The following is a 25970-nucleotide window of genomic DNA, read 5'->3' as shown; positions in this document are numbered from 1 at the left end:
AGGTCCCAGCCCTGTGACACCCATCTGGGGAGTCAGAAACACAAGCTGTATCCAGGAAATGCTAAAGCTTCTGAAGCCCATGGTACAAGCCCGCCATGCCAGCATCCAGTTGGCTGAGTCAGAAAGATTGACAGCTCAGCGTGGTGAAATATCTCAGTGGTAGAGCTCAAGCCTGGCATGCTCAAGGCCCTAAGTTCAATGCCCAGGATCCCAGAAAAGAAAAAAGGAACAAGAGAGAGAGAGAGAGAGAGAGAGAGAGAGAGAGAGAGAGAGAGAGAGAGAGGTGTCAAACTGAAATATAATCCTCATGGAAGAGAAGATGAAGCTACCTTATTTTCTTTTTTTTTTTTTTTTTTTTTTTTCAGAGCTGGGGACCGAACCCAGGGCCTTGCGCTTGCTAGGCAAGCGCTCTACCACTGAGCTAAGTCCCCAACCCGCTACCTGATTTTCTAATTTTGACTGCCATGTTTTTCTTTTCTTTTTCTTGTGGTGGAAAGGGCATCAAAAGTGTAATTGGTAGTAACTGTGTAAAACCCCAAGTGAAGCTCCACGACTTCAGAATAGCCACCTTCAAACCACGTAGACGCTCGCTGAGATGTACAGGTTGGGATCGGGCAGTGTTTGAGCAACTTCTTTAATCTCTGTGATACGTCTATTTATAATTTCACCACAATAAAGGCATTTTTGGTTAAAGGGAAATAATAATGAGAAAGAAGAAGAAGAAGAAGCCAAGGTTTGAAATAAGTTTTATAAAAAAGCTGACCAGCATTGGGGGAAGGGGTATTTACAACCAGAGAGGGTAGAGGGCTGGATTCTAGGGGAAGGAATACCGACTGTCAAGGTGCAAACAGAAGGTACATTCTAGAAGGGCAAAAGAGCTCGACACGTTTGTAAGCTCAGCGAGCAATCAGGTTAAGGGAGGAGGCTGCTGGGAGATAACTGAGAAAATTAGGCCAAAGCCAACAGACTCTGTCACAAGGAGCCTACAAGGTTCCTTGAGCATAAAGACCAGCTTAGAGTCCACTGGGGCTCTAGAAGGATGTGAAGGGCTAAATGGCCAGGCCTCAGTGTTCTGTGCCCTGGGAATACTCATTGGCATCCTACTTGTGTATCTCGGCTTTGTGAGTTCAAGTCAGATTTCTGTCCAGTTTACAAAAAAGAAAAGTAAGCCCAGAGGGTCCAATGACCTGTGACCTCAGGCCACACATCTGAGGCAGACCCAGCCACGCCCAAGCCCCTTGTGGAGTCTGAGCTCTTAGTGGCTTTCCTTTGTTCTCTTTCTTCAGAATCACCCTGAAGGTGCCCAGGGTCCAGCCTCTGCCTGGTGTCTCCCCCGGGGTGACAGCTGAGCCTTACTAAGGCCCCCAGACTCACACTGTGATGTAAAAATGAGAAAACCAGTGACTTGTGACAACAGTTTAAACATAGAGAAACTGATGAGCTCTCTTCCAGTGCAGAGGAAGGCAGCGTGGCCTTAGGTCAATGGCTTCTTGTTTGGATCTAAGGAGACTGTCCTGCTTTCCCAAGGCTCAGGACCCCTCCCCCACCCAGCCTCCCCCATCCCCCCCCCCCCGTACTGTCTAGTCTTTATTTTTAAGGTTATCTTGGGTTTAGATGGGGTAGTCAGGGCCAGAACTGGGAACAGAAAGTCCCAGCACTTGGCCCCTGACACAACTGGGAAACTACCAGAGTGCCTGCCCCCACCCTCCATCCTAACAGAGCTCCATCAAAACACAACTAGACCTTGAGGTCATTTTCCTGCTAGCAGACCACCCAAGGGTCCTTCCAAAAGGAATTTCCCAAAAATGACAGCCAAGCCCAGTTGCTGTCTGGAGACTCCCTCTGCACTTTCTGCCTCGGACTCTTTCTCCTTCACCATGCTAGACTAGGTCACACTAGGAACTGGAGCTTGAGGCCCCACGGTCTCTCTCTGTCACCATGGCCACCCCCAACTATAGCCCAGGCTCCAGTCTTGTCTGCTATCTCACTTGGAAGAGCTCTCCTCAGTCAGCAAGCTTGTTCTTCAGCTCGCTGAGCTGAGACTTGAGAAGCAATGGCTGGGGGAGGAAGGACAGTTGGTCAAGGGTATGGCATGGATGAAGGCTGAGAGGCATGATTAATTTGAGGAATGGCTGGGGTCCATTGGGGCTAGAGGACTATGTTCTACAGGAATGGATAGATGAAGCCAGAGGCTCTCAGGGGCCTTGAACTTGAGGCTGGGAGTCTAGACCCCTGGTGCAAAGGAGTATAGGGAGAAGGAAGGGACTTCGCCACTGAGGTCTGCAAAATATCAGGTCCAGGGCATTTCCTATGAGACTGGTTGATATGTTTCATAATGCAGTGGCATGATGTGGAGGGAGAGGGTGCCCTGGTGGGCCCATACTCAGGCATGCACACACACAAGGGTACACACACACACACACACACACACACACACACACACACACACACACACCCGAGGTACCAGTCTAGTAGAAAGTGACATTTATTGAGGGAATGAGAAGGAAGGTTGAGAAGAGGCAGAGAAAGAGAGGAGACAGAGGAGGACAGAGAAGGAGGGAGAGAGAAGGAAGCCAGAAAGAGAGAGGCCAGAGGAGAGAGAGAAGCCAAACAGTTCTTTTATAGCAAGCCAGGCTGGTACCTGGTTGTTGCTAGGGCAGAGTCTAGAAGAAATGCTAAGACTGGCAGAGAAGGAAACTGAGGCTTAGGGGGAAAAAAGCCATCTAAGGTCAGGCCATGCTAATGCTGTGCTGCACAAATGTTTGTATCTGAATCTGGAGCGATTCAGCAGATTTACAACCTGCTCTATCTGGAAAGGCCACAGCCAGCAACTGCTCTGGATTTGTTTACCAAGTCAGGCTGATAAGAAGGAGGGCGTGAGTAGCAAGACAGTGGCCAACTGACTACGACTCAAGGGCTGTGGGAACTGCCTCGTGAAGGAAAGGGCTCCCGAAGGAGAGAGACCAACCAGTCTGGAGGAGGCCGGGACATCTTAGGAGGTAGGGCTCAGGAGATGCTCCCAGCTCACACCTCTGGAAAGGGTGACAGCACCATCTCAGTCACTATCTGCCACCTAGATGTCACCCTCCCCAGGCTTAGACACTGCCTTTGGTATTGGGAGCTAGTAGTTTTCCCAGTGACATCAATCCATTATCCTCGAAGGTCTATGGTGGCGGTCTCCTTTCTCTCTGCTCTCAGTTTGGACACAGGGTAGGACAGGGTCAGACACCGGATGGTTAACATCAGCCTCACCTGCCTCTTGGACCCCTGGATGTGTCTTTACCCGGAGGCATGATCTCCTAGGGAGCCCCCTCCCCCACCCCGTTCAGGCGGCTATAGTACTCACCCAACCTTACGTCCAATACTGAGCACAGTCTTTCTGTCCTCCTGGCTCTCAGTGGCCAAATTTACCATGACAGTACACCAAGATTGGAGTCAGAGCTGCCCCCAGCTTCTCCCGCCCCATCACTGGGTCCCTCCAACCTCTCTAGCCCTACGCCTCTTCTGTGCCTCAGCCTTGCCATTCATCTCCTATCAACCTGTATACTTTCACAGCACTGCTGCCTTCCTCCTCTTCTTCCTCCCCCCCTCCTCCCCCCCCTCCTCCTTTAAGAAGCCTTCCACTCCAGGCTAGGTTATCTCTGCTGTTTGCCAGACTCACTGTCATAATACTGGGGCACCATCCCCTACTTGGAGTTTAAGGATCTTCTTTTATTACATTTTATTAGTGTGTGTGTGTGTGTGTGTGTGTGTGTGTGTGTGTGTATGTGTGTGTGTGTGTGTGTGTGTGCAGGTCTTTATGCATGTGTGCACACACACCATGGTACATTTGACTGGGCACTTCTGGAGATCGGAAGACAGCTTGGAGGAGCCGGTTTTCTTCTCCCAACAAGTGGATCCTGGAAATAGAAAGGCAAGGGCTTTCTGTACGGAGCCTTCTGCCTGGCCCTCGAACGAATCATTACTCTCATTTCCAGAACCAAAGGAACACCAGATCTGTGCCTGCCATGGTAGTTCTGGGTATGCTTGGGTCTCCTTTGGCCTGTTTCCTCACCTTCCAAGTGTTTTACCTAACCCAGGAATCCTGTCCAGGTGGCTCCCAGGCCCTTTGTTCTGGGGCAGATAAGGAAACCCACAATCAGGTGAAAGGGGCCCAGGAAATGTGCCCTGGACACCCCCTGCTGAGGCTCCACGGGCAAACCGCTCTGAGCAGGCGCAGTATCAGGGACAGCTGAATCTGTGCCAGATCTGCTGATTTTTCAAGACAAAAACAAAAATCTGCAGTTTGATGTGAAAGTTTCTGGTTCTTAAAAAAATGCTGGCAACTAATTGGAAAACATTCAGCAAGCCAGCATTTTTCAGGCTTCAAAACAAATCCCAGGGCCAGAAGCGCCTCCAGGCAGGACAAGTCCAAAGGATGCCTTTTGCTTCAAGAACAGTGTTGAATGGAAGCCCTGGGCTAGGGTTTCCCTGTCACAGCCTCTGCCTTTTCTGTGTTGTGTGGGGGTCCTTTTACGACCTGACAGAGTGTGTATGTGAAAGTGGCACTGTGTGTGTGGAGAGTGTAAGGGCTGGGTGTGGCATTTCTTCTTATACACCGAAGTTAGGAGGAAAAATAAGCAAAAACAAACAAATCCTGGGATGTAGCTGAAGAACACCGGAACTTGGGGTTAAAGGCAGTGCGGAGACTGTGCAGTGGGGAGAGACAAAGATTCTGGTGGGGGTGAGGGTAGGGGGTGGGGGTGGCTTCCAGTGGGGTCTGTGCTGCTTCCCAGAACAGACAAAAGTAACTAAACTGGGCCTCCCATAAGCAGGAAATAAGTTATTCTGAGGCCTGAAGCCACACTTGCAAACACACTCAGGGGTGAGTTTGGGGCCAAGGCTGTGAACCTTTAAAGTTGGCCAAGCCCTTAGCCCACACATCCTCCTGGCAGGCAGGGTGGGAAGCAAGGTTCACTGTTCTTACAGAGGCCAGGGGGAGCTGTCTGATTGCCAGCCATAAAGCCATGGTCCTAGGTTTTGCTTTCTGAAAGGTACTGGCTAGAACATTCTACATAGAGTATCACGTCTTGACTCTTTCAGATACTGCCTTGGTATTTCTTGACAGCTGTTGCTGTAGTTTTCCAGAAGGTTCCAACCCAGGCTTTGGTTGTGGGTCCCAGAACTTATCATACTGTGTATTGGATCCCTGGGCTGAGGCCCTCTCAACTTTCTCCCCACTTTTCCTTTCTTAGCCCCTTCAGGCCACAGAAAGAAACACCTGACTGACCAGTGAGGTGATCCACAAGCTACAGAAAGCTACAGAATGGGCTAGTAAAATGACAGCAATATGGCCACCTTTGACAACTCACAGAAGAGAAGCTGGGCCAGAATAAGAAATGACCACCCAAGGACTGTCACTATATTTGTTCCAAGGCCATCAGTGTAGATCTGATGGCTGACATCAGGAGCCCAGCAGTCAGACAAGTCTGAGCTCATGTCTAATCTCGTCCATTCCCCAGCTCTGGGATTCTGGATGCCATTTCTTCTCCAAGCTTGTTTGCTCCACAGGCACCCCAAGCCCTGGTAGCAGACTCTGAGGATGTGAGGAAACATGGGCACCCACTAAAGTCCTGCATTCGGTGAAGACCGCTCTCCAGTAGCCCCTGCTTCCCCAGGATCGAGATGGAGCACACTAGCTGTGTGTGTTGACACATGTCGAAGCTCTCAGGAAGCAGAGACAGCAGATCTCTGTGAATTTGAGACCAGTCTGGTTTACATTCTAAGTTTCAGGCCAGTCAGGTCTACATAGTGACACCATGTTTCAAAAAATAAAGGACACAAGGAAGGAAGGAAGGAAGGAAGGAAGGAAGGAAGGAAGGAAGGAAGGAAGGAAAGCAGGCAGGCAGGCAGGCAGGCAGAGTCCAGAGACCACTGTTTAGTGGGGCCCTCAATGACAACCCCACCACTGCCCAGAGAGAACTTTCACCCAGCTTCCTGGTTCTGGTTCTATATGCAGCAATAACCCATGGCTTCATCTAAGCAGACTTCAGTAGAAGCTGGACAAAGCTGATAGCAGGGTGGACTCTCCACCGGGGAAAAGAGTGCCATTTAGAGAGCAGCACTGTAGATTCTCAATGAGGTAGTATTTATCGTGAGCCCCAGCCGAGCAGTGAGTGCTTCTCTGTGCTTTGTCTGATCACAGACGAGCTGAAAAACTGGAAATCTGTTTCGAAACCTTTCACTGCGGTAGGGAAGGGTGGCCAGAGACCTGAGGTATGAGCCATAGTGTGGCAGGGCAGGAGGGGGGTGGGAAACTATATAAAGGCGTGGACCTTGGGCAGGAGGGACCAAAGACTGAAGACGATAGGCATGAGAGTGCATGCAGGTAATTCCGGAACTCAGGAGGCTGAGGCAGGAGGCTTGCAAATTGGAGATCATCTTGGACTACATAGTGAGACTCTGTGGATAGGAAAGAAAAGGGAAGGGAAAGGGAGGCAGGGGAAGGAGAAGATAGAGAGAGGAACAGGAGGGAAGGAAGAAAGGGAGGCAGAGAGGGAGGGAAGAAGAGAGGAGGGACTGGGGTAGGGAGCAGGATGGGAGAGAAGACCCTGAGGGCCACTGTTCTGTTGATGGTTCCCTTCGCAGAATGGATTGGATTAAGGAAGTCCCATTTTGAACAGTTTAACCACTTGTTTGGACTGAACAAACTAAGGAGAGGGAAAGCCATGCATGAAGAACAGTAGACTAACCTGCAGGGCCACGCGAGTGGGGACAGGCGGTGACTCTAGAGGCTCTGGTGTGCAGGTCCAACGTGCAGGTAGGCACACTGGACAAATAGGTAGGTTGGGCTCTCGTGGGTGCCTTCTGCACCAGGGAGGAGGGGCTTCTGTCCCTGTGCTGGATGTGAGAAGCCAAAGGGTCCTGAATCGTAGCCTGTGTGACCGAACTACATCTTGTGCTCTGTCTTAGCTGGGGTTACCATTGCTGTGACAAAACAGCGTGACCGAAAGGCAAGTTGTGGAGGAAAGGGTTTATTTGTCTGACACTTCCATATTGCTGTTTACCATCGAAGGAAATCAGGAGTTCACACAGGACAAGAAATCAAATAGGACAGGAATCTGGGGGGCGGGAGCCAATGCAGAGGCCATGGAGGGATGCTCCCGACTGACTTGTTTCTCATAGCTTGCTTGGCCTGCTTTCTTATAGAACCCAGGGCCACCAATTCAAGGAAGACACCACCCACAATGATCTGGGACCTCAGTCGTCAATCACTGATTAAGAAAATGTCTCCCAGCTAGATCTTATGGAGTCATTTTCTTAATTGAGGCTCCCTCCTTTCAGTTTGTGTGTCAAGTTGTCATAAAACCAGCCGGCACACACTGCAAACCTGGGTCATTGCCTCTAGGGCCATTGAGTGTATTTAGGGAGAAGAATTAGGTTCTCAGGGTCTTGTGATTGACTGGAGCTTAGATGTAGGAAGGAAAAAGGTGATCTAGAGACAGTCCATGGATCTGCCAGGACCAAGAAGAGAATTTGGAAGCAGGAGATAGCTCCAGCTAGGATGTGTTGTCTAGGACATTTTGGAAGGTTTATCTGGAACTAATGGAAAACGGCTCTTGGAGGGTGTCAGTCAGAAGGCCAGTCCTGGTAGATACTTGCCTCGTGGGCCTAAGACAATGGAACAGAGATTTTCTGTCCCTCACTGATTCTGGCTTCATTCCTGAAACCCTCTGATAAAAGACTGATTTGCAAGATAAGAAACACACAGCATTATTTAGTCTAAAGTTCATAAGACATGGGAGTCTCCAGTAGAAAACGCGGAGAAACTGCGTGTGTTTTTATGCTGGATCTGATGAAGTATCTGATTGTGGAGGGGCACAAGTGGATAAATGGGGAATGACCTGGTGGTGACAAACTGAGGGAGGGCGACTTAGCCAAGCCTGTTTTGAAATGCTTCGAGGAGAGGGTCATTGAGTAACTGCTTAGGTCACTGACCTGCCGCAGGGGAGGGGGAGGGGAAAAGTACACAGACTTCTGCTGTTTTCTCCATCACTAACATGCCATATGGAGGACCAGTGTGTCCTAGGCCCCGACTGTAAATATCGTTACCCATAGCTGTAAGCTGAGGGAGATGGGGCTCAGAACGATCAAGAGACATGTTCAGGCTCACCCTGGAGGCTCGCGGGAGGCTAGGTCCACTCTGGCTTGAGAAAACCTGTATCCAGCTCTACATTCGCATGCACTGCCTTTTGCAATCTGACCCTGGGAGGTACTCTGGGTTGGAACGTGGTACTGGGCCTTTCCGGGAAAGAATGATCAGAGAGGGAAGGGCCAAGCCAGTCTCTGAAGTATTCCCCCCTTGCCATGTGGCTGCGGCTAGACTGAGCGCCAGCTCTTACTCGTGAGGGGCAGCCTTGTACCACAGGCTCTCACTGACCAGCTCCTAAGGAGCCATTTTGGATGGCAGATGTTCAGATGTTCTCAAAGCCCAGAGCATATTGCTGGGTTTCTTCCCCCACCCAAAGAGTAGAGCTTTGGACTTTGTGCACCAGAAACAGACATTTCACTAACGGACAGAATGAGCCAGGAAGACTTTGAGCCTTGGAAGAGGAGGCTGAGGTGAAAACATCGGGAAGGACCAAGAGTGAAGCCGCAAGTAAGCTCACCTGAGGCAAGTGTGTGACCCTTTGGGAAGAGCAGGTGAGAGGGGATGTGACTGTCATCTAGGGAGGATTGTCCCCAGTGTGCTCAGGAACCCAGGCTGAGAGTCCAGGGTCTAGCCTTGGGCTGGGGGATGCATGTTCTGAGCTGGCCCACACTGACTTTTCTTCCCGTCCCTCATCCATTCCTTGCATTTCTCTCTGAGAAATTCCTTCAAGTCAGTGACTTCAGACCTTCCAGCTGGAGCTCCAGACCTGCTGTCTGGTTGACCAGGTTCTGGGGTATGCTGGCACTGCTGCCAAGGTGACCTGGCTAGGTTAGAGTGTGCCAAGACAGGAAAAGACATGTGTGCTTTCTCTCCCTGTTTGGATCTATTCAAGGAGGGCTGTTGAGTTTAACATCTGGATTGGGCTTCCAGGATTCCTTCTCAGAGGCTTGGAGATGCAAAGGACTTAGGACACAGAGCTCTGAAAATCATTCGTGTGCTGTGGATTATCAAGACCTAGACCAGGTGACAGGCTTCTGCTGGTGAGAGGCACTGAGGTTCAGAAGTGGTCCCCTCCGTGTCTCTGGGGGCTTTTGCTTTGCAGGCCCACAACCCCTCTTCTTCAGTGATCTTAACAGTCTCCTCTTTTCCCTTCCCAGTGGTGCCCCTACCCCCATCTCCTCCCTGCCAGGTGTTGCTCTCCTCTATTTCCTCTGGATGTTTGTGCCCCAAAAGGAACTCCTCCCAGACACACGCACTTCCGTTTCCTCAAAACTTTCCAATTACTGTCTACACAGTTCTCTGGAGAGTTATAGAAATAATAAATATGAACATAAAAAGATGCCCGCCATGATAATCAAACCACCCACACCCCATCACGCCTACCTGGGTGGCCATCACTGAAAAGGCTGACCGTGACATATCAGAGAAGGTATAGAGAGAGACTGGGATGTTGCTGGTGGGCTTGTGAAATGGTTCATCTCCCCATGGTCTTTGAACAAGTCTGACAAGGGGAGGAAACACAGTGGCCTTCTCCATTTGGACAAGCTCAAACTTAGCCAATCACCCCTGCAGCAGTGCCAGCATGCCCTAGGTCTGGGCCAACCAGATGACGGGACTGGAGCTAAGCCCAGAAGAGCTGCAGCAAACAGTCAGATGGTTTCTCAAATAGGCAAACACAGACCTGTCACAGGACTCGGCAATTCCACTCCCAGACGTGTGCCCAAGTGAACTGACAGTGCAGGTCACATGAAACGCTGCACTGACTGTTCACAATACTCCAAACCGCCCAAGTGTTTATCGGTTGGTGAAGGTGTAAACAATGTAATCTACACTTACGAAGGAGTGCCATTCATCCGTAGAAAGGGGCGGAGAGTTGACAGAAGCTACAGTGTTCAGCACCCTTGAAGATATTACAGAATTTAAAAAATTAGTTACAGGTGACCAACTACATATTAGATTATTTCGTCTAGGTAACGTGTCCAGAACAGGAAACCCACAAAGCCAGGGAGTAAATTGGGGTTTCCAGAACCCTGCTAAGGAGGAATAGGAAGTGATTGCTTATAGTGCCAGGCTTCCTGCCACGGAATGAAAGAGTTGTGGAACTGGACAGTGGTGATGGCTGTACGATTTTGTAAACATACAAAAACCAAAACGTACTTTATCCCTTGGCGCTGGATCGTGAGCTTTGAGAGTTTTATGGTATGTGGATTATATGTCTTATCGGTCATTTCACTAGCTGGAGTCAGATACCTGATCATAAAACAACCTAAAGTGTTTGGACTCATAGTTTGTGGGTACAATCTGTCACCATGGAGACACAGGACGTCCGATTACGTTCCATCTACGTTCAGCAGACGTGGAGAGGTGAATGCTGGTGTCCTGGCGCTTCACTCGCTTTGTCCGTTGTATTTAGTGAGAGGCTACAGGCCAGCGGATGGTGCCACATCGTTCTAAGTGGCCCTTCCTCAGTTAAACCTCTCTGGAACCTACCCTCCGACGTGACCAAAGATATGTTTCTCAGGTAGTTGTAAATCCCATTAAGCTGACAATCGCAGTGAACCATGATATGTGTTGATAGGTCCCTAGGCAGGAGGGGTGGCTTTTAGTGGTTAAGGGAGTGTCCTGTTCATATGGGAGACCTGAGTTCATTCACATCCCCCACACCTGTGGCTCACAAATGTTTGGAGCTCCAGCTGCAGGAGATCCAGTGCCTCTGACCTCTATGGACATTTGTGCACACACCACACACACATTTTACAAAACAATCTTTGGAATGTGAAGGGCGGGGGGAGAGGATTCTGGAGAGATGGCTGGGTGGTTAAGAGTATGCACTGCCCTTCCAAAGGCCCTGAGTTCAACTCCCGGTACCCACATGGCACCTTACAACCGTCTGATGCCGTCTTCTGGTGTGCAGATATACATGGGGACAAAGGACCCATATACATAAAATCATAAATGAGTAAATCTTAAAAACAAAAACAAAATAGACCTCAAGCTCAGAGGCATCTCATGTGAGGAGCACAAAACCTTGGCTTGTGGAGGTTCAGGGTCTCAGTCGCCCTTTTTGAGTTTTCCTACGGGAATGGAGATGGAATCCGTGGCCTCAGAGGTGTTCTTAGGTCTCCAGCAGGCCGTGAAAGGAGGGGAAACTAGCCTGTGGTGAGGGGGACAAGGAACAATAGAGGACACTTCCCACAGGAAGTGGAGGAGGGTCACGCAGGGGAAGCTCTGGTCTCCAGCTGAAGTGTGCTGTAAGCGGTACTTCTGGGGTTTCCACTGGGCAGGAGGTCCCAGGAGATAACAAGGGATGTGTTACCATAGTTACTATGTGAGGATGCTACCATGGTACTGACATCAGGGGTCCCAAACAGAGTCTATTTGTCTAGGCAAAGGTTCTGTGACATGCGTTCTGAGTAGCTGTGGGCTTTGATGTATGACTTGCAGACATGACTGCTTGGCTCTGTGGCCATGTGCATGATGTTGGCCTCTCAGGGCAAGAGGTGTCTGTTTGATAAAAGGAAAGCCTTTATCCCTTACCTCTAAAGTCAATCCTGACCCAACCCTAGTCTAAAGCCCACTCATACTTAACATGTGAGTGGTTGTTCCAGAGCTTGCTGTAGGGGAATGGGAACTGCTTCTCTTTCAGAGGCGTGTGCCTGGACCAAGCAAAAGTCTCCAGCAGGAACACAGGGGACCCATGGTCTCATAAGAAAGTCCCTCCCTGGCGGGGGGGGTGTCTCAGAATCAGAAAGGCTGATGAGACTGACTCTCAAACCCCCATAACCACCCAGGTCACATTTCCTAGAAACAGTTTGCTACTGAAGTCAACATGGGTCAAGGGCTGCTATTATCTGGATTTTATCTCATCACTGGGTTGGATGTCCTACTGGGCCCACAGGTGAGGGGCCCCAGATGCCAGACAGGAGCACCAAGGCCACAATGGGTGCAGAAGACATACATGAAAGGAAAGTCAGCATGGAGCCTCGGGACTCACACCAGGATGCACAACCCCGAGGGATGTTCCAGAACATCAAGGTATACACTGTCAGGGAAGGGCAGGGCAGAGCAGGGCACTGTCAGGGAAGGGCAGGGCAAGGCACTGTCAGGAAAAGGCAGGGCAGAGCAGGGCAGGGAACCCCCAAGCCTGACTTGGTACCACAGACCAAGTGTCTGCCTTCTTACTTCTTTTCCTTGAGGTTGAGTCTGTGGGATAACTCAAGGAAGCTCTGAGCTTGGTTCTGGGCACAAAGAAGGCAACCAGGCTCTCCTTGCAGAGGCTGATAATGTTAGCCTACAGACGATGGGGGTTGGAGGATGACTCCCCTTGCTCTCATTCCCTTGGCGAAATGGAGACAAACCCCACAATCCTAAACCTGTGTAAATACTGAAGTTCTGGCTTCACAACAAGGGCCCCAAAGACTCACCCAGTTGGTGTCAGACCCTGTGTAAGGTGCTACACACTGAGTCTTCTCTGTTATAGCTTTAGTGACAAGGATGAATGTCTAGACCTTACACTTACTAGGCAAGTCTTCTTCCACTGAGCACCACCTCAGCCCTCAAGATCTGAATCATCTCAGTGATCCTAGGAGGTTGGGCCCTTGCCCTTGTACTAATGATGAAATTGAGGCTCCAAAGTACTGAGAAAATATGTTAAGCTCTGGCCTAAATTCTCCTGGATTTTGGTTCTTAGAAGCAGGCTTTTCTCCCTCTAGGAGATTTGCCAGAATTTTCCCGGAAGGCTAGGTTGTTTGGGGTGAGGTGGGGTGGGACAGCTTGGAGAAGTCAGAAAAGGGAGTGTCCCCAGAGCATCCCTGGGAAAATGGGTGCAAGTGGGCAGAGAGCTTTCTGGGAGAGGCGGGTAGTGCTATATAGAGAGCAGAAAGGAAGGTCTGGCCCAACCCCTGGGGAGATCAGAGGGTCTGAAGGGCTCTGATGCTTCTGTGGTTTTAGTCAAGTGTGTCTCTGGTAGCCCCCACATCCCCAAGTTCTACCTTAGCTTGTTAACCTGAGTGAGACTCCATGGGTTACTCCAGTTAACTCTCTCTCTCTCTCTCTCTCTCCCTTTCTCTCTCTCTCTCTCTCTCTCTCTCTCTCTCTCTCTCTCTCTCTCTCTCCCCCCTCCTCTCCCCTCTCCCTCCCTCTCTCTCCCTCACCTCTCTCTCCTTTTCTCCCCTTCCTCTCTTCCCTCCCTCTTGTTCTCTCCTCTCACATCTGCCTCCCCTGACTCTGTTTACCCATCTTCTATTCCTTGCTTATCTTTTGGCCACACTCTCCTCTCCCTCTGTCTCTCCGACTTCTGATGGTGTCCGTTCACCTGCCACCATCACTGCCTCTCCTATAGTTCTTTGTCCTGTGTCACAGTATACTGCAGCTGGCACAGCTCATGATCTCTGGCTACCTCAAGAGCTCCATCTCCACAGTGGAAAAGCGCTTTGGGCTGTCCAGCCAGACCTCAGGGCTGCTAGCTGCTTTCAATGAGGTATTGTTCCTACAACCCCCATCAGGAATGCATGCTGAGGAAGCCCTACACACTACCTCCACTAGCCCCCTTTCTTATACCCATAAATATTTCCTCCCCATGCCCACATGCAGCCCCCAACACTGCCTGCCCCCCACATCTTTCACAGCATCCTGGCCCAGGGTCAAAGCCCAGAAAACCCTCCTCATGCCTTCATCATCCTAGTAGGAAAAAGAGACCCAGCCATCATGCCCTTAGAAGCCCTTTGCTAGAGAACATGAGACTTTTTCTCACTTGCCAGAGTTGGGTAAACACCCACCCTTCTTTTGGCTTATTTGTGTCTTGGGCCCTGTAGCTATTGTCTATCCCAGGAAGGATTCACAGAGTCACTTCTGTCCCTGAGAGAGGCTCAGGTTATCTCCAGGACACCCTCTAACTAACCTTGAAGTGACAACAGGGAGGGGTGACACTGCAGTGGAGGTCTGGCCCCAGGATGCCCAGGATCCACAGGCCCCGTCTGTGGCCCTCAGCCAGTCAGGGAGAAGCTAAGCGATGCACTTGGATTCAGTGGGAATCAGTTCTGCTGGACTTCAGCCATCTCCCACCAGATGTTGCCTCTCTCGGGGAAGGGAAGGCTCTTCTCTCTCAAGCCCATCAGACTTCTGTGAAATGCTTTTCCTGGGTAATAAGCCACACCCCCTAGATAATGTGCCCACCAGCTGCACAGCGCCTCTTCCCAGATGGGTCTCAGAATGATGCTACTCTTAGATCTCACATGTGGGAAGGGAAAGTCAGTCCATTTAGTAGATGGGAAGAGTCCCTCTACTCCACAGTCAGTTCCCCACAAAACCCTCCCTATTGATACAGCCCACTCCCTTTGTGGACCCTGGAGCTCACCCACTCTACCCTGAGCTCCCTGAGATTCTGAGTCTAAAACTTGAAATTCCAAGCCTTAAAACCCCCTGTTTTCAGACTGTATTTGTATCTTGCATTCTTGAGGCCCGTGAAGCTCTGAGTCCCCTCTCTGACCCCTCCTCCAAAGTGAACTTGACCAGACAGCTCTATTCTCATTTTTCTCCTCTAAAAAAGGCAATGAGATCTTCCCCTTCCTAGGAAGACTCAAAATCTGCATGCTGTTGTCAGTTTTGCATTCCGGTTGTTGTTGAGATGGGTCCTCTCTACATAGCACAGGCTGGCCTTGAATTCCCAGCTATTCTCTAGCCACACTTATTCTCTGGAGTACTGGAATGGCAGGCGTGAGCCAACACGCCTGGCTTAGAATCTCCATTCAAAACATATCCAGATGGTTCTTGCTCAAACCAGCCATCCCAATGTACAAACAGCAACACTGAAGGTAGCCACAGAGGGGATGGTAGAGGCCCTCGGTTTCGGACTCTGCCATGTTTTAATTGTCATTTCACCCTTTCCAGGTAGGGAACATATCCTTGATTTTATTTGTGAGCTACTTCGGCAGCCGAGTGCACAGACCCCGGATGATCGGCTGTGGGGCTATCCTGGTGGCAGTGGCGGGCCTGCTCATGGCACTCCCTCACTTCATCTCAGAACCATACCGCTACGACCACAGCAGCCCCGGTAAGAGTCTGGGCAGGAGATGACTGAGGGATTCCAATCCTGAGCATGGAGCCCATCCCAAGCCTGCATCCAAGATGGGCATCACCGTCTAGAGTACCCGATGGTCCACCCTAGTTCACCCCAGTCTCTCTGATCCCAGTTCATGTTAGGAAGGGTGACTGAAGGGCAGAGGTGAAATCTAGTCTTCCCTGGGCGAGAATCTGCTCTTATGTCTCTGTGGGGTTTCTCGGTGGGAATGAATTTATAATCCAGCCTGCTTTAGGGCCTGGCACACAGAAGCTTCTTGGGAGAAGTCTACAGAATAAATTAACGGCATCCTACGGTGGTTCCTGGATGCCACACATAGTTTGAAGCATTTTGTTTGTATTTGTGCATTTAATTGGGAGGTAGAAACAGGAAGATAAGTTCTAGGCTCTCCTTGGCTACATATTGAGCCAAGGGCCAGCCTAGGATGCATGAGACTATGTCTCATAAAAGAGGGGGAGGAGGAGAACCAACTTGAATGGGTAGATGAATATAGCAAAAAAATAAAATAAGAGGTAACAGGATTTTGCTGAGGGCCCAGTTGTCTCTTAGAGCAAGCAGCCCAAGTGATCATTTTCCTCTCCTCTTGCATCCATCCATCCATCCACTCATCCATCCATCCACTAATTCATCCACCCAATGATTCATGAAACACATCTACAATTCTGCCCACTCTGTACCCAACCCCTCAGAGCACTCAGCCTTCTCTCCAGGAGGCTCCCAGCCCTGGAGAGGAGGCAAACAGACAGAAACCTTAGCATGCCAGGTTCATCTCTGAAGTGCTAAGACCTGGAGGTGAGATCATGAAGCAAACATCCTGGAAATTATGGGCGGAGTGAACACGGCTGCTCTACACAGCACCTGACTGCTTAGAAGACCGGGAGAGGAAGCCACAGGAGCCCTGGGTAGGGGATGTACAGCAATAGCTGGAAGGAGCTACCGAGGCATAGGGGGAGAAAAGATGAACATTGCAGGGAGTGGGGTGGGGCATGAACAGGGTCCCCCAAAGTGACAAAGTATAGAGAACATGGAGAAGGAAGAGAACCATGCTTGGTGGTTCATGCCTAAGGTCCTAGCACTCAGAGGCAGAGGCATATGGATGACCACACATTTGAGGTCACCCTGGGATAGGTTGCCCAGGCCACCTTGTGAGCTCTTGTCTCTTAAAAAATAAACAAAACCAAAAAACTGCTGAGTAGGTTTCTAGAGGTGAGAGGACAGTTGTCAACAGGGCATCTTAGGATGCTGCAAAGAAGTGCCGTCCTCATGGCTTCTGCTCAGAACTTCCACTTCAGCAGAGATTTTTCTGTGCAAGGTTACACTTTGTCATCCTACTGGCTCCGAGCTCTTCTCATGTCTGAGCCTTGGTGTTCACAAGATCGGCTCAAAGGTGGCCACGACTGGAAGCTCCAAGCCCTCCTCCTGCTCTGACAACCACAGCTCTCCTCAGTTTATCTGTTCTGCAGTAATTGTACAGCCATGTCACAGGCTAGGCCATCTCCAAGATCCTGGAGACCCAGGAATAGTAAATGTGACCTCTAGGGTGACTATCTACTGGGAACTAGACAGGGACACCTCTCACCACCTTGTCAATGCCCCCATAGGGTAGAGATTACCACAATTGCCTCAGGACCCGGAGGCCAAAGAGGGAGATACAAAGGCCAGGCCCACAGCTGGAACCATACCTAGACCCCACCCAGAACTGTTCTGCATTCGAACTTCTAATGTCTAGAGAACATCTGTTCTGGGAGACTCATTGGAGGGGTGAGGACCAGAGAGGCAAGGGTTACACAGGATGAGGGACAGCCACTGAGGACAGTGGGACAGTCAGTGATGACTTTGGTTGCATGGCTCTTTCCAATAGCTGGGTGTGGCTCTCTTGGTTGGTTTGGCAGCTCTGGGTCCCTGCTGTCACAAAGAGAAGGCCACTTCACCATGTTGGGGATAATAATAGAACAAGGGTCTCCTTGTTTGCTCACCAAATATTGGTCAAGGAGTAAATGTCTGGAGCTAAATTAAGAAAACACCCTTTTCTGCACCCTGTGTACTGAACTGACACAGCTTCTTCCCCAAATGAATGTCAAGGTCACCAGAGCCCTCCATGGTCTGGGGTCTTCCTGCTCCTCCCAGCCCTGCCTGCTCCTACTCTGTGACTTGCTGTTTGGAACATCTCCTTCCAGCTCTGTGCCCTTCTGAGGCCCCAAGTTTGCTCTACTGTGACTCTTCCAGGAATATCCTCTCCTCCCCTCCTTTCTGGAAAAATCTTATTTGTTATTCTCCACCCAGTTCAAATTCTACCTATGCTGGTCACCCCTGCTCCTCCACCCAAGAGCCACCACTGTCATGACCCTTCTGAATGCCCCTGCTCAGAAAGGTGAACCGTGGCAAGCTAAGAGCAGGGACTGTGTGGTTAGACGGTAGGGCCGAGCTGGTTGGCGTGTTTCTGTGTCTGTGAACCCTAGGTTTGAGGAGATCGAGTGACTTACACCCAAGCACTCAGAACATTTCCTTACGTTCGGTGAGTATTGTTTACCTTAGTTATGGTCATAGTTCTTATCCTCTTCTCTCAGAAGATAGGTCACAGGACTTTGAAGCATCCCTGTGCCTGCCCACGACTATGGCTCCAGCCTCTGCCCTGTCCAATGACAGCTGTTCCAGTCGCACAGAAACCAAGCATCTGACTATGGTGGGGATCATGTTCACAGCACAGACCCTGCTTGGCATTGGCGGTGTGCCCATACAGCCCTTTGGGATCTCCTACATCGACGACTTTGCCCACCATAGCAACTCACCCCTCTACCTGGGTAAGGATGGTCTCTTCCCTTAAGCTCTGAGAGGGGAGCCAGGCCCAGGAAGGGGGAAGAAAGGCCAGGTAGAAGGATGGGCCAAATAAATCTGGAGAATCCTAGAGAGCTCCCCAGTCCTGACTAGGAGACACGATGCTATTGCCATGTAAGATTGGGTAGTGAGAGGCCCACTCAGGGTGGTCCAGACCTGCTGAGGTAGCTAGGGACCCACTAGGTGAGGAATGCAGGGTATGCAGGGAATCTACTGATGGTCAGTGGTGAGATTCTGATGGTAGATGGTACCACTGGATTCTCACCAAGGCTTTGTATTACAGGAATCCTGTTTGCAATAACCATGATGGGGCCCGGCCTGGCCTATGGGCTGGGTAGCCTCATGCTACGCCTTTACGTGGACATTGACCGGATGCCCGAAGGTGAGCCTCTGGGGGCTCAGGGGTGCATCAGGGGCACGCATGCACACTCTAACTGATCCCTAAACTTTCAGGAGGCACAAAACCAGGAACCCATAAGGCAGCCTCAGCAGAAACACTGACCATGAATGAGTCTTTTCCTTCGACTCTCTGGGTCTCAGTTTCCACATGCTTGAGACAATCTCTATCCTCCTGTCCCCCGAGGCTATCACCAGAATCTGGTGAAATATCAGAGATAAAATGTAAAATGCCATCTTTTGAGGCATTGTGCCCTTTGTCACCACCAGACCTTACCTGATACCCTCCCTCCCCCAGGCACAGACACACTGTTGACAGATAATAAGATATACCCTCTTAGCCTGTAAGGAGCACTATCCCCAGTGGGGAAACTTCCTAAGACCCGGGCCATAGCATCTGAGAATTTAGAGCAGAGTTCGGTCACTTGTGCTTTTCCTTGGACCTCTCCCTGCTGAGACATGGCCTGGGGGAGCTGAAGGACCCTTTTAGCCAAGCAACTACCTCAGAACCTGAGAAACTCCTGGAGGTCCCATTTGGGAAATTGTATTCTCAAAATCAACTAGAGGTCAGAGTGGGCCAAAGAGTCTGGGTAAACGTTGGTCTGAAGGTGGCCAGGAAGGTCTGTAAGGGCCCAAGAGCCCTAGATCCCTGCATGTGCAGGGGGATGGAGGGTGGGGGATGGTATCCTGTTAGAGCAGGTTACTGTGGCTTCTCAGTTGCCTGCTTGTCATACCAACATATGAGTGCCAGGTGTGCCTTCAGCCTTCTGCTGCTCAGAAGTCCCTCACTTGGAGATTTTTCTAGCAGGTCCTAGAAGCCACCAACACCACATGTCCTCTAGCTTTCTTTCGTGGGTTCCCTGAGCCAGGACAGGTCTGGACAGTTCTGTAAAACCATCACAAGTGGCAATACTGCCTATCTCTCTTCTTTCTAGAACACTGGGCTCCAACACCAGTGACTAAGGGGCTCTGGTAGCAGCCCCTTGATGCTCTGAGGGAAAGGCCCTGAGAGTCAGGGTAGCCTAGGTTTTCCCAGATGCCTCTATTTGGGAGGGATTATATGTTTTCTATCTGTTGATATCATCTTGGCACACAGGGTGAATGTTGCCTCCCAGGTCATTTCTTCATGGGGGATTTGAAGGGTGGGCGGTTCCTGCCTGCTGCAGGCATGGACTAGCATATGCTTGAAGAGGAACTAGACTCTCTGGCCCGGCATGAGGCCAAGGCAGACGAGAAACAAGGAAGGCATTGAATTCCATCAGTGGAGAAACCACACCTATCCACGACCTGGAACCGAATCTGCTAAGTGCCAACTGTGCACCCTAACCCCTGCCCAGAGAAGCTCAGGACCCAACACCCGGAGAACAGGCTGTGAGAGCTGCCGCTGGTGCTAGTGGGGACTTGTATTTTTATAAAGTGCCTGTGATGCTGGGGTGTTGTGTGACTTCTCCTGGAGAGAAGTGAGTAAACGTCTTTTCACCCCAGATAGGGCAACGATGACAGACCAAAGAAACAATTCCACCTGACACTGCTGGTGTCACTCTCAGGAGCCTGGGGGACTCAAGGGCACCACTGAGTCCCACTGCATCATGAGTGACAGCACACAGAAGCTGCACCCCTAGAAGTTCCTACACAATGATCCCACCAGAGAGGCTTCTCCTGCCCAAAATTGCTTACTGCTGTTGTAACCTTAGAGAGGGGCTCTTTGGATCTGGTTAAGTTTCTCAGCCTCCTGATGATTCAGTTCAGAGAAATAGCTACCCAGCACGGGGAGGCTAAGGGAAGGTGTCCGCTCTTTAACCTTTTGTTTTAGAAGCTTTATGTGCAGTTGAGCATTGTGTTCTAATTAAAATGCATAAGGACCACACCCACAGGATAGGACTTGTGAAAGGAACACATTTGTTAAGCGCCTTCCCACACAACTCTATGGGCATTTGAAGCAGGTCTTCGATAACTCCAAACGGTTCTACTAAACATGGTCTAAAGACAGCAGCAACCCCACCTTCATTCGATTCAGTAATAATGCTTTGTCTAATAGTGGAAAATGCAATGGGACTAGAAATGGGAGAGGAGGAACACAGGACGATAAAACTCACATCCCTTGAAGTGCATCTCCTGTCTGTCTTTCATAGACTTTGTTTGTGTTTTTGAGACAGGGTCTCCTGTAGCCCAGACTGGCTTCAAACTTAGTGGTTACTTAGCCAGGGTGACCTTGGATTTTTTGATTATATTACTTCCACTTCCCAAGTGCTCAGCTTAGATGTTTAAATTTTTAATTAAATTTACTTGTTTTAGCTATATATATATAATGTTTACTGTAACATATTTTTTCTGTAATTCTCTCAACAACCCTATGACATATAAAACCTTGATTCCCGATGCTACTAATATCTATGTGTCACAGTGGAAGAAACTAAGTCACAGAGACTAAGAAGCTGGCCTGACGTTGTAGGTTATCACTGGCTTCCGGGCATACCCCCGCCCCAGTACTGCATTGGCCCCTTGGTTGAAGGTTCTCAGAGCCAGAGATGACGGCTAACATCATCATGGTTTTCTCTTCCAGGAGGCATCAACCTCACTACAAAAGACCCCCGATGGGTGGGTGCCTGGTGGCTGGGCTTCCTCATCTCTGCAGGCCTGGTGGTTCTGGCTGCCAGCCCCTACTTCTTCTTCCCCAGAGAGATGCCCAAAGAGAAATATGAGCTTCACTTCAGGCAGAAGGTCTTGGCAGGAGGGGCCTCGATTGGCAGCAAGGTAATTACCCTCTGTGTACCAGCCCCAAATCAGGCTCCAGAACCCATCGTAATGCTTCTGAGGGAGGCTTTATCCTTCCTGAGCAAACTTCACTGCCTCCTCTTAACAGGCATCCACAGTCTGAGGCTATCATGGGTCCCTCCCATGATCCAGGAGCTGGGGGGTCCAGAGGGAGGATGAAGTGATTTGCTCAAACTCAATGAATAAGTCCAGGAGCATCGGTCACTTAGCAATGTTGGGGATCCTGACCATGCGAGAAGATGCTGATGAGTGGAAGGTATAGAACTTGGGTGTAGGGAGAGCTCCTGAGACTCTTCCAGGGATCTGAGAGAGACATGAGGACACTGGCAAATACAGAGAGGACAGCTGAGGAGGATGCTGGGTGCAAACGACCTCAGCATAGTGTTCCCCAGCAGACATGAAGCTGGCCTTGCCAGGCCCAGTGATGGAGCTGAGTGTACATTGAATACTCTGAGTCAGGCATTGAATACTCTGAGTCAGGCTGGTGGGAGGCTTTGCCCAAGATCACATGACTGAGAGGCCAGGAAGCATAAACCACAGGGCAGGATAGATGATTCTAAGACAGTAAGTTGCTTCCAAATTGAAAAAAAGAAGACAGACAATAACCTTATATATTTATATAACCTTATATATTTATTATATATATTATTATCATATTATTACTACTATTATTATTATTAGGGTCTGAACCTCTCAGAGGTGGCACATGCAGTGGCAGGGGCTCTACAACTAACCTATGTATGTCTGGCCCTGGAAAGGAGTCTGAAAAGTCTATTTTGACAATGTAATTTCAATTTCACTCATAATTTCTATTTGACGGCTACTTTTAATACATTCAAACTGGACCACAGCATGAAGCTTTATGCATTATGTTTTCTCTTTTCCCAAGTACGTGAGCTGCTTGTTAAGGGCTCAGCTTAAAAGTTAAGTAAGGTGCTTGTTGTTATGTAATTCTTTTTTTTTTTTTTTTGGTTCTTTTTTTTCGGAGCTGGGGACTGAACCCAGGGCCTTGCGCTTCCTAGGTAAGCGCTCTACCACTGAGCTAAATCCCCAGCCCCACTATGTAATTCTAATAGCAAAAGAACAATTCATTTAAAAACAATAATCCTTGCCGGATGTTCTTGCAGCGAAAGGAATCTACTTCCTGCATTGGCCTAGTGCTTCTGAGCCTGTTTACTGGCATGTGGGAGAGCGCCTCCTCCTTAGAACAAAGTTTGACCTAGCACAGTAGACCTGAAAAGGTCATTTCTTTTTTTTTTTTTTTTTTGTCGTTTTTTTTTTTTTTTTAAATCGAGGGTCAATTTATTAGAATATGTGAGTTCAAGTTTGTCTAAGCTCCAGGTCCATCTGCCCTACTGAGCCTTCTCAACCACCTCACCCCAGGGCCAAAGACACCTCAGGTTGGGACAGCCATCAGGGGCCAGAATCACAAAACCTTTGCTGGCTTCAAAACTCAAGGGCATACTTGGAGGGACAGGAAGCAAGGCTCTTCAGCAACTTTACCAGGTGCTGGGTGAGTGGAAGCCAGGAAGAAGCCATGCTGCCCGTGCTGGGGGCAGGCAGCAGAGCACCAGTGGGCAGGAAATGGTATAGGCACTGGCTCTGCTGTCCTGGGGTAGGGCTTGCCCAGGAGTGATAACTTACTCTGCAGTGTGGTTCTCAGCGGATGGCTGGGCTAACAATGCCTGTGTTCGCTCTGGAGGCAGGGCGCGGGCTTGGAATCTCATTTCTGCCTAGCTTGGGCAAGATTCAAATTCCCAGAACCTGAAGAGGAGTCCTTGGAAATAGGAACTGTCACTTAGGAGGATAAGAGGCTGTGTGTCTGGTGACAGATACTCGGAGTTGGGCTCTATATTTGGACAGAGAACAATAGGCGTGGGTGGCTGTCTACTGGACTGGGTAACAGGTCGGCCATGAACCTTTGCAGCAAGTCACTTCCCTACACTTGCTGCTGTGTTTGGGGCATATATAGTGCAGAGGTCAGATTCCCGGAGCACTACCCAATTTCCTTGGGTTCTGAGAATGTGCAGTCCTGCCTGCCACAGTTCCTGGAGTCGGCTTTTGAGAACTATATGCCGTGAAGCCTTGTGACACTGGTCGAGATTGTGTGCCTGTCTGGCTGTCTGCGTCTACCCCGTCAGCTCGTACAGTTCTGGGAGGAGGGGAGCTAAGAGGTTCTTAAGAAAAGACTGAAGGCTGAGAACATGGTGATCTGCTTCCAGCAGCTCTTGGGCAATAAATATTGATGTGGGATCTTCCGCCTCCGCCTCTGCCTCTGCCTCTGCCTCTGCCTCTGCCTCTGCCTCTGCCTCTGCCTCTGCCTCTGCCTCTGCCTCTGCCTCTGCCTCTCTGCCTCTGCCTCTCTGCCTCTGCCTCTCTGCCTCTGCCTCTGCCTCTGCCTCTGCCTCTGCCTCTGCCTCTGCCTCTGCCTCTGCCTCTGCCTCTGCCTCTGCCTCTGCCTCTGCCTCTGCCTCTGCCTTCTCGAGGCTTCCAGGACCAGCCAAGCTCTTGCAGTAAGGTTGGCTGGCCTGGCCCACTGGGGTCACTAGTGAAGAAGCCTGGAGAAGGGGTCCCACTGGGTGAGATTGGCTGCCACATCCTGCATGTGTCTCTCCTGCAGGGAGGGGGATGGGTAAGAAAGAAACAGTCAAAGTCAGTCTGGGAAATCTTTTCAAACATCTTCTCCCAGACTTAGGGGGAACTCCCTGAGTACCCTAAAAGTAAATGCAGCCATTAAAGCCAATCTCTATGAGACAAAAAGATCGTAGCACATAAAATAAGGCTTGTCTGATCTTGAGTGGGTCTAGCCAGTGGATCCATGTGTGGGCAGCAGATTAGACAAGAGCAGCCAGATCTGCAGATTGAGGCTGTGTCCTCTAACTGGCTTCACGCCGCTCTGTTGTTTGTTCGGGGGAGTTGAAGGAGACATCCCACACACCCTGCCTTGAGGAGTGAAGGGAGGCCAGGTGTGGGGAGACACAGGTACCTTTGCAGAGTCTCTTAAGGGAGGGCTCTCTGACAGATTCCTGGGTGCATTGCCCGTGGGGTGGTGGTGCCACCCACGGCACTTCTGTAGTGTTCACTGGCCCCCCTGAGAACCCGTTCTTGGAGCTGAGCCAGGAACTGGAAGAGGCCTGGCCACCTGCTTCCTGACAGGCCTCTTGCCTCTTGCATCAAGAATGCTGGCCATGCCCAGCCTCTGAGTGCCAGTGGGTGCCATGGCCTTCTATTGGGTCTGTTATTCCTAGAATAATTCTAATATTCCATAGGTCTCATCTTAGTGTCTGTTTCTTTGTGTTTGCTGTTGACTGAGCGGGGTTTAATTCCTTAGACACTTGGGCCTCAATCTGGGCCAGACTGTAATTTACTATGTAGCTCAGGCTGTTCTCAAATTCATGATGATCCTCCTGCCTCACCCTTCCAAGTGCTTTATTGACAAGTATGAGCTACCACGCCCAGCTAAAGTTCAAATAGCTGGGTATTTTTAAGTACTTCTCTTCTCTTCTAGAATCATGTGTGTGAGTGTGTGTGTGAGTGTGTGTGTGTGTGTGTGTGTGTGTGTGTGCGTGCGCGATGTGCTTATGTGTGTGTTTGTGTGCCTGTACATGTGTGCTTCATCTATATGGCCTGTGAAAGCACGTATGAGTTTGTGCCTGTGCATGTATGGGCACCTGAGCATCTGTGTGTGCCTGTGCAATCATGTGTGTGCATACACTAGCATGTATGTGTGTGTGGGGGTATATGCAGATGTAAGCACATGTGTATGTGCATGACAGTGGAGGGCCAGCCTAGGGTGGGTTTTTTTTTTTCGTGACTTTTGAGATAGATCCTCTGTAGCTAGAGGACTTGGCCAGAGAGACCTTGGTGCCTACCTGTCCCTACCTCCTCTGTGCTGGGACTACATGTGAATGCCACTGTACCCTTGGACTTCTTGGAGCTGTAGCTTCTTGGAGTACACGGCAACACAGACTTTCCTTGTCATCTGTGTCTCCTCTAGAAGCCCCCTGTGTCTCCCTTCTCACCCTGGCAGTGCAGGACTGAGGCTCCAGTCTCACATTCCCCCTAAACTTCAAGGCTTGAGTGATCATGCAGTCCCTTTCCCATCTCACAGAAGGAGGGACTGAGGCCTGTAGAGGGGCCCAAAGGTGTCCAGAGTGTGCTGGCCCTGCATCTGTCTACAAGCCCAGTATCTGTTCTAATAAGAATCTCACTTTCCTCACACCAGAACCAGAATTCTTTGTGGGGTGTACTTGAGTGGACTTCAAACTGTTCCCCCTCACAGCAATCTGACTTTTCTGTTTTTATAGCAGCATTATTTGTTTCCATTTGTTCAGTGCTGGTCCTGGTCTCATGCACACTAGGCAAGTGTTGTAACTGAGGGTGTCACGGTCTTGTATCAGACATCACGATGGGATTTCAAATCGGTTCAAGGTCTCTTTCTGTTGCTAAGTCTAGACATACCACAGCTAGGCAGAGAAAAGGACCCTGGCTAAAAAAGAGATGGAATACTTATGGCATCCAAGCACTTGAGAAGCTGAGGCAGGAGAATGACCACAAGTCTGAGTCCCAATCCTTACTGGGCTATAGAAGTAAAACTGTCTCCAGACAGACAGACACAGACAGACACATACAGACACACACACACACACACACACACACACACACACACACTGAACAACAGAGAGGAAGAAAGAAGAGGGGGTGTGGAGAGAGAGAGAGACAGAGAGAGAGAGAGAGAGAGAGAGAGAGAGTGTC

At 50.0% G+C, this 25970-nt stretch overlaps 1 protein-coding gene across 42 annotated transcripts in view; it reads left to right on the top strand.

Annotated features, from left to right (window-relative positions):
• The window catches only part of Slco2b1 (solute carrier organic anion transporter family, member 2b1), a 48084-nt gene that overhangs the window by 3015 nt on the left and 19099 nt on the right, over nt 1-25970 (top strand). For 4 of the 42 annotated variants that reach the window (XR_015645092.1, XM_087598274.1, XM_087597352.1 and 1 more), the window contains exons 2-7: nt 12030-12166; nt 13473-13610; nt 15020-15182; nt 17780-18010; nt 18328-18426; nt 21004-21194. Coding sequence is in view for 34 of the 42 variants with exons in the window: in XM_087598274.1 (XP_087454400.1) it covers nt 12030-12166; nt 13473-13610; nt 15020-15182; nt 17780-18010; nt 18328-18426; nt 21004-21194 (959 nt within the window). In the remaining 8 variants the exon portion in view is untranslated. 42 annotated transcript variants of the gene reach the window in all.

Source organism: Rattus norvegicus, chromosome 1, assembly GCF_021556685.1.
Source record: "Rattus norvegicus strain SHRSP/BbbUtx chromosome 1, alternate assembly SHRSP_T2T, whole genome shotgun sequence".
NCBI lineage: Eukaryota > Metazoa > Chordata > Mammalia > Rodentia > Muridae > Rattus > Rattus norvegicus.
The sequence above is the reverse complement of the archived record's forward strand: the minus strand, read 5'-3'. Positions and strand labels throughout refer to the sequence as shown.